Source organism: Perognathus longimembris, chromosome 1 (assembly GCF_023159225.1).
Source record: "Perognathus longimembris pacificus isolate PPM17 chromosome 1, ASM2315922v1, whole genome shotgun sequence".
Classification (NCBI taxonomy): Eukaryota; Metazoa; Chordata; class Mammalia; order Rodentia; family Heteromyidae; genus Perognathus; species Perognathus longimembris.
The window spans coordinates 37,239,006-37,248,206 of record NC_063161.1 but is presented as its reverse complement, the minus strand read 5'-3'; the positions used below and the strand labels follow the sequence as shown (position 1 = coordinate 37,248,206).

General features: G+C 37.1%; 1 protein-coding gene across 1 annotated transcript; it reads right to left on the bottom strand.

Annotated features, from left to right (window-relative positions):
- Positions 1-452: 452 nt before the first annotated feature.
- Positions 453-5,230, bottom strand: Il22 (interleukin 22). The gene is made up of 5 exons (XM_048349798.1): positions 5,045-5,230; positions 4,547-4,612; positions 4,305-4,448; positions 3,115-3,180; positions 453-530 (listed from the first exon to the last, which is right to left on the bottom strand). Exons 1-5 carry the CDS (start codon positions 5,228-5,230, stop codon positions 453-455), a joined length of 540 nt encoding a protein of 179 aa, XP_048205755.1.
- Positions 5,231-9,201: the final 3,971 nt, after the last annotated feature.

Sequence of the window (9,201 nt, the reverse complement as noted above, 5' to 3'; positions counted from 1 at the left end):
TGCCTTATACTCAAGTAGTAAGGTCAAACAATGTTTCTATAAATAAATCCATATTAATAAAATGGCATAAATAAAAAGCATACTTACAATAAATAAATTTATAAGGTACTGATTATGGAAATAAGATTAATTTAGATTTTTTTTCTAAAGGAATGAGTAGCAATCTTATGTCTGTGAAAACCAGCAGTTGCTTCAAAAATAAATTATTATCTGATTTGTGAAATGTCAGTTAAAAGAAAATGTTATCACTAAATCTCTTTGATTACAAGGTCTACTTTGGGTCTTATAGACAAAAGCTATATTGCTTCTCCTTTTTTAAGTTCAGCAGAAATTCTTAAAGGTGGAGTTTGGCTTCCCATCTTCCTTTTAGTAAAAAAAAAATCCTTCAGGAATCTTATTGCTATTTTTAAACAGGCAAGAAGGATTAATTATTTATTTTCTAGCCTTCTCTGTCAGATGCAGGCATTTTTCAGGGCTATGAACAGCAAATTCAGTTCTCCAATTGCTTTGATCTCTCCACTCTCTCCAAGCTGTGGAAATAAGAACACAGATACGTGAGTATTTGCGCCATGTTTTCTAAAGAGAAAGCTAGAGGAAGGTGGCATGATTGGATGATAACAGTAATATTATCCTTGTAACGAGAATAATAAGATTTGCCAGGGTAAATTCATGGCTATCTGAACAGACACATCAATCGCAGGTGCATGTTACTCTAATGAAGCTATTGATGGAGATGTTAATTAGCTTAGCTGAATCACAATGTATGCAAAGATCAAAACATCACATTTTACCTATAAATTACTTATTATATGTTGACTAAAATAAATTTTAAAAAATTAGTGGGTATCAGAGAAAACTAGGCAGCTCCTGTCAGATCAAGCATACACTGAAGTATGCTGAGACCACTAATGGCTTTCCCTGCTGCAGAGCCCTACAACTCTCCACCATCATCTCTTAAAGTCACCTCATCTTAAGAACCTTGAACCAAAGCCACACATTTGCTAACACTCTTGGGAATTTTCTGTTCCCATCTTCTTGACAAAGGAAAAAAGCCAAAAGTTTTCACTTTTGTGGGGAAAACATGAAATATTTCCTTTCCAGTTACTTTAGTAAAAAGCCAAATACAAGTGATTCTTTCTCTTTCCAAGTAGAATGCAGACAAGGCTCTCAAAGATCATGGCAGAGAAAGCTCAAATTCAACTCCAAAGCATCTTCCTCTGAAATTCACCTAATCTATTAAATTTGCCCTACAACATTCCAAGAAAAATCCTATCATCATTTTCCTCTCTATTTTGTTCTCTTTTCTCTTCCTGCTTCCTTCCCCCCAATACCATTTTTCCATATTTCCTTTGCTACAATGTCAAACAACATTGTTTTACATGTCTTTCTATGATGCTCAAAGATTCCCAAGACAATGAAGACTTTCACAGCTTACTTTGCCCTTTGGCTTCCATTCTGCTACACATAGCTTGTTCTTAGCTCTCACTCAATGAGAAGGAATTATACCTCCCATGATTGCCCTTTCATTTCAGACTATCCTAATCAATCTTTCCTCCTACTGAGCTTTCTTCAAACACTATTCGGCTCTTGCCTGTGCATCTTGATGCTACAGAGGAAAAAAAACATAATCACTATTTCAAGTGGCAACCTATTGTAGAAATCAAACTTGATCCTTTCTAAATGGAGTAAAGGCTTTTTAAAAATCTGTTTTCACACAGAGATCTCATCTGCAATATATTTCCACACATCAGTTTTCTAAAGACAACAAAATAAGCTGACATCTGAGCAGGTTTTTTTTTTTAACACAAGAAGTACAAAACATGTCATGTCTATGACATGCTAACATTCAGCCCTCTGTTTACGTAATAGCTCTTTAACAAAAGAATTGAATTTCACAGTAAAAAGAAGAGAAACTATAAGACCTTCAGCAGTTAAAGAAAAAAATAGTCAAGTTTGCTAAACTATGTTAGGAAGACAGTTAAAAACTTGAAGTGGAATAGAGGGAGAATTGAGATTAAGTATATTACTGAAAATCCCATCACCTAGAGCTTTCATGTTCCTCAGCATATAATTGCGCATAGTTGTCAAGAGTAACACTTTCACTGCTGCCAATCATTTATCTGGTTTGGGGATGAGTCATATTCCCACTGTTATCCCCAGCCCAAAGGCTACATAATGTTATTAATCACTATAGAAAAGTACATTTCTCACAGTACATAAATATTCATTAGGGAATTGTTGAGGGAGAAAAAGAAGAAACAAAAAGGGTGAAAAGGAAAGAAGGAAGGAAGAAAGGAAGGAAAGAAAGAAGGAAAAGAAAAGAGAGAAGGAAAAGAAAAGAAAGGAAGACAAGAGAGAAAGATAGAAAGAGGAAGAAAGGCTTCCAACTCAAACTTTGATTTCATTATAATAAATTCATGGCTTATATTTTAACTCCATTTTAACCATGTAAAATGAATCAGGAATTGGTTCAACTTGCAGTTTTAAACTAAAGCCAATTGCTACTGGGTACTATATTAAGATAATTTAAAATATAAGCATAAGTGATACCAGAAATTTAGCCCAGAATCCACTCCAGAAACTCCATCATTTATCCAGTGTTTTACTACTAATGATCTAGATTGGTTTTTCTAAGTTTTAGAGTGCCAAATAAATAGCTTAAAAATAAATTTTAATAAACTTTAAATAAATTTATATCTAGGCACTGTTCCAATTTTAAGAAAATACCACTACAAACTGAATGAGTCAGTGGAGTCTTAAAATTGTCCCCAAACTTAACAATACTAAAACCAATTTATATATAGCTTCGGGGAAAAATACTAACCTGAGAATTAAGAGAGTTACACTTTAGCCTTGGCTCTGCCATCAGCCAAACCCAGAGCATAGAATAATGAGATTAAATGACCTAACTTTCCTGCTCACTCAAGAACTTTAAGATTTGGAAGTTGTTTTACAGATATAAGTAGACACAGCTATACACATGCACTTTAGTAGTCAGTAGAACAGGAAAACCAAGTAAAATACTACAAAGTGGCATAGGGGAAGAAAAGCAAAGAAAGAAAAGCATTTGTCTCTGCAATTGTATGATATAGCATTAACATTTATCAGTAATACCATTTTTACTGTGTCCTTCAACTGTTGGACCTTCCTCTGGACTTGCTGGTCATTACCCATGATGTGCTACAAAAATGAAAAGGAGAGGGGCTGTTTTAACCTTGTTGCACTGAAGTCTTAGGAGGCACATGACAATTTACCTGGAGAGGAAACGCTCGGTAATTTTACCCACAGTGACCTACATTTCACCAATGACCTAGATTTTCTGAGCTGTTGCATTCTCTTGGACAGCAAAATACAGGTGCTTTCTTTAGAGAGAACCTTTCTTCGCCTTGTGGAAATCCTATGAGTACCCCTTCGGGTGCAGCAAGAATGGAGCTCTTTGCCCCAATCTTAGCAGGAGTAAAACCCTAGCTGTACCTCATTAAAATCACAACTTCAGAACACGAATCATGCATAAAACATCTTACGGGAAAATCGATAGAATAAGCCAGGCACGGTGGCTCATGCCTGTAATCCTAGCTACTCAGGAGGCTGAGATCTAAGGCCTTCTGTTCAAAGCCAGCTCAGGTAGGAAAGTCCATGAGACTCTTATCTCCAATTAAGCACCAAACAATGACAGAAAGGGCTAGCCTTGAGCACAAAAGTTCAGACATAGCACCCAGACCCTGAGTTCAAGCCCCAAGATAGCACAAAAAATTTAAATTAAAATAAATACCAGGAACCCTTGATACTGCTCACTCTTCTCCAATATGTTTCATAGTTATAAGTATTCAGAGGAATAAAGTTCTCACACCTTTGATTTTTTTTTCACTTCCTACTATGTCAAAAAGGGATTCTTTTTTCCTACCCCTCACCGAGGAGCCTTCCCATTGCTTTCTGCGCCTCTCCCTCTCACCTGCAATTTATGCCCACTGGATCCCTTTCTGCATGGAAGCATGCTTTTTATTAGATTTCCAACAGCTTATTGTAATAATCTGAGTGGCTGTCTTTCCACCAGCAAACAAATGAAGTTTCTTTACACTTATCTTCCAAATCCACTCACCATTCACTGTAAAGTCAAAGGGACTCAAAGCAAAGGCAGCTAATCTGCCATTACTTCCAAATGAGTCCCGGTGATCATTTCCTGCAGCCTTTCTCACTGTCCATGTAGGACTGGAAAGAGTGAGGGATGAGGGAAAGAACTCTGAAGGGAAGGAGGGGAGGTAGGGAACTGGGAGTGGGTAAATGTAACTGAGAGAAGGACTTACACATTGGTTGAGCTGGCCACTGAGCCTAACCAGGAAGGGTACCACTTCTTGCATGTAGGGCTGGAATCTGTCAGAGTAGGGGAGCAGTACTTCCTCAAGGGTGAAGTTGAGCACCTGTTTCATCAGGTAGCAATGCTTTTTCACCTGCAGGTAGAAGGAGAGTAGGAAAGGGTCATATCAAGGAACATCCCAAAGACCCATCCACCATACCAGCTGTGCTCCATGCGCCTCTCATTGCTTACATGGACTCCTCGGAACAGTTTGTCCCCAATGAGCCGGACATCTGTGTTGTTGTCTGCAAAGCTAGCCTGGAAGAGAAGAAAAGACTAAGTGCCTGGATAACTGAGGAGACCAAAGAAAAGACTTGCAAGTGGAGATGCATGCCTTCCCTTACCCCCAAGGAAACCCCATGAAGACTCACGGCAGAGGCCAGGAATGTACTTGACTTCAGAATAATGCACAGAGAGGTAAAGCAAACCTTAATAATAAAATGAGCCCCTGAGTGGCTCTTCTTTGGATAAAACTGAATGTGCATGTCCTAAAGGCCAAAATAGAGTTGTGATTTAAAAAAAAAAAAGAAAGAAAATCAGGTCGTCAAAGAGTCGAAGGAAACACAGAAAATCCTTTTCTGTGGGAATAAATGTTGTGTTTCCAGAGATCTTAGAAGTCCTCCCAAGAAAATGTTAAGAGCGATTGGATCCCCCGTCCATACAGTGACAGAGCGAGATTGGGGTACATACCTCCTCGGCCAGCATGAAGGTACGGTTAATGATGTAGGGCTGCTGAAAGTCAGACTCATCAAGCCGGCAGTTGGAAGTGATGGGCACCGAGGTACCCCCCTGTACCCACAGAACAATGAGGAGCAGGCAGCCGGCAGCCAGAGTGCCCATGAGGGAAGAGCTCACAGATTTCTGCAGGGCAGCCATGGCAGACAACTCTGACTTGAACAATTGGTGATTGCAAAGGAGAACCTAGTAGCAAGAGAAGAGGGAACAAAAGAAATGAGGGAAACAAATTAGACAACAAGCATCATACTAAACAGGCTTAATGAATAGCACCAGTTTGCCGAAACACTTACCTGTTTCGTTGATTCTGCTTATGATGAGACAGGTAGAAGCTACTGTTTTTATAGCCCCCAAGACACCAATTTTTTTTTTGGCCTTGTGAACAATATGACATCAGCAATTATCTAATTTCTTCTGAGAATTACCTAACCACTGTAGGAGCCCACAAGACACACCTCCTATCCTTCCCACCTTTCAATGAATTTCCCTAATACGTCACTATTATGGCTCAGAGAGCACCTTGACAGATAATCCCAGAAATTTTCTCAACCCTACATATTTTTCAAAGAAAAAAAATTCTTTGTCTTAGTACGTTCCAATTGAGTATAATATTCTTTGATCTCCTATAGTAACTGAGTAAGCATTTTGGTCACAGACTCATTTTCCTACCAGTTTCAGAGATTCTTATCTCTTAGAAGTGACCAGAAATAAAGGACCCATGTCCTATATCCTGAGCTTCAAAGTCAACATTTTTGAAAACTTGAAGAGATCATTCCAATGCTTAGAGTAATTTTATCTCATTTTTAGTATGGTAAATCTTAAACTATACTTGTAGCTTTAAAAATCTCCATTTTCTTCTAATTTGGAGACAAGTTTTAACTCATCAACATAGTTATGGTATATGCATGTATGAACCTTTAATTGATGGAATTTCTGTTTGGAAATACCAGTGCCATTCTTATCACCACATATTTTTAATAAAAGAATGCCATGCACACTAAGTCATCTTAAAATTTTATCTATACTAGTTCTAAATAACACTTAAGTCCCCAAAATGCTATCTCTAATCTTATAATAACCTTTAATATATAGATACTTTGGAATAAAAATGGTTGCATGTTGACATTAAATTATTAAATGTACATTGAATCCTAAATGAACACCAAAACCTAGAATGGAAACCTTCACAAATAGTGGGCACTCAGATCAACTTCAAATATCAAAACACAAATATGTACTACTGGGGGAAGGAATGTGAATTGGTAAGAATTAGTTCAACCATATTTTTCTCTTCATAAGGAATTAAAATCAGGACCCTTAAAGACTCAAAGAGTGGGTCTTGGATAACTGTAGACGCCTCACCACTTAGCAATGGCACAGACTTGAAAAGGCACAAAAGAGAAGTTTGAACAAGGTGAGGACATTGAACATTGGGAAAGATGGCCTTAAGAAAAATATTCAGAAGAGAAGTTGAATGTGAAGAAAACCACAATATCTCACTTACATGTGGAATCTAAAAAATAAAATTCATAAAAGTAGAGTAAATTTGCTATTGCCAGAGATAGAGGCAAGAGGCTGGGAAGAAAGATGTTAATCAAAGCGTACAAAACTTAAATTAGACAGAAAATTGTTGTTTAAGAGATCTACTATACATCATAAGGATTATAGTTGGTAATATATTGTGTGCTTAAAACTTGTTCCAACAACCAATGAACCATCTAACAAAATGAATATTAGGAATCTGGAACACATTTGGAGTATAGGGGAACAGGAAAGGAGAGAAGAGGAAACAAATGCAATCATTATATTCTATGTACATTATATAAAAATTAAACTTGGTAACTTGAGTGTAGGATGGGTTGGGCCTGCTCTTCAGTAGTTTCCTTGTAAGTCTCTTCCATAGCCATACAAGATAAAGGGCAGCCCAGGTACCACAATTCCAAGTACCAAATAGATTGGGACTGGTAGTGGATCTCAGTTCTATTCAATAATTTATTCATGCTAATGCTTGGAAGAGATAACTAGAACCACTAACCAGAGAGTTGGATTCTTTTCTGTCTTGTTCACTATTGCATCCCTAGCATTTAGACTATTTGTTGACTGGGTGAAGAAAACTATTTCCCAGTTCATTAGACAATGCTTGAAAATCCACAACTGGAACTACATAAAATACATATCTCTGTGGGAGATGGAAGATTTTGGTTATCTCAGGTTAAAAGGTTGTATTCATCATACTTGTCAGCCCAACACGCATGACCATAGCATGTTTATGTAATATGTGATGTGTGTATGTATTTCTATCCTTATCAGTCCCCTTCACATACCATACAACACCCACCATCCCCAACCCCACCATAGGCCATGGCTATAATATGCATCTATTTGATATGCAGTCTAAATGGGTACATATTCATTGACACATGTAGTGGTATTTAGTAAGTATAGAGATATTCATTTTACAGGAATGGTTTTCACTCAGCCTTATGGTCTTATAATTTATCCAGGTTGCTGTGTTAGCACCTCCTTTTAACCTGACATTTCCCACCCTGACAGGGAACCTGACAGTTCCCACCCACCATATTTTATTTCTCCATTTCCTCAGTGACAAGCACATAAACTGCCTTCAATCACTTGCTAAACAGATACTGGAGCACTAAGCAACCTCACCCAAGTTGCTATCAGGGCATTCTTGTGAATATTCTTGGAACATTTTTACCAAGGAGTAGTCCCACTGGATTCTGAGGATAAGTTCATTAGCTTTTACTGAATACTGCCAGGTGGCTCTTCAAAAGATAGCATTAATCTCAATAAGTGAATCACATTCTGTTTCCCATTTCCACTTGGTGCTATTCTGCTCTAGCTTTGTCAGCCTTTGGAGGCTAAATTGTTAACTCAATTGTTAACTTAATTTTTTCTTCATAAATTTGTAGAGTTCCCCTTGTCACAAATTACTTACTTATACTAGTTACCAGTTCTTCTAATGGGTTTGGTCTGTTGTTTTTGTTAGTTTGTCTGTCTACTTGAGATATTACTCTCTTTCTGGTCATAAGCATAATACACTCTTCTCACAACTAATGCTCTACCAGCTTTATCTATCTGGCTTTCATGAAACAGAAAACTTAATGTGAACATCACTTTCATTATATGGTTTGAACCTTTCAAACCTTTCTTTTAAAAGGCTTTCTCCTCCATCCCTAGACCCCAGAGATATTCTTTTTTCTTGTCTTCCACATATTCTGTAGTTTTACTTTCTGAAATTAGGGCTTTTGTGTATTTTTAGATGATGGAAGATAGGGAATTATTTTCTTTTTCTTCAAATGGTGAGCCTGTTTGCCTAGTACCGTCTATGAGACAATGTGTCCTTGATCCTAAGTGAACTTCCTATAAATAAAATAACTATCTATGAGCTATTTTATTCTATCAGTTTATTCTCTTTTTGTCCTTGAATCATTTTTATACTATTTTATTGAGAAATATCTTTATATCCTGAGTAAACAAGGAAGTTGACTCTGGAAAAGCCCTGCTTACTTAGCAATTCGCAGGCCTTTCATGTGTATTTTAATAAATTTTACAGCAAATATGTCATTTCATGAAAATGTTTATTGAGTTTCCATTTCATTTGAAGACTAATTTGAGCAGAATTAACATCTCTATCAAGTAAGCACATTGCAAGCAAGGATTTTCACTGCATCTCTATTAGACTATTTTCTAATGCCCTTTGAGGATATTTCTGAATTTTCTCCCTAAGGTCTTGTATATTTGTTTTAATTCCTGGACATTTTATAGGAGAAGCAAAGTGTTCAAATCTTATTAGACACTTTCACCTGGGTATATGACAGGGTACCAAATATACTTGGAGAGAGTTTCCATTGGGATTTTTCTTCTGAAAACATGAAAAGCAAATGCTTCCTTCCAGGGTCAGTAGAAAGAAAAGGATACAAGTACAAGCCAAGAACAAAGATAACACCAGACTTTCCACGTGTAAACTTATTTTCTTCCCTAACAGTACTTTTAAAAACTTCCTACCCTGCCCACAAAGTCACTGGTCACCATAGTAAGTCCCCCTTTCTCTTAAGGATCAGATCTTGAAATCAGTTCTGTATCATACCTTT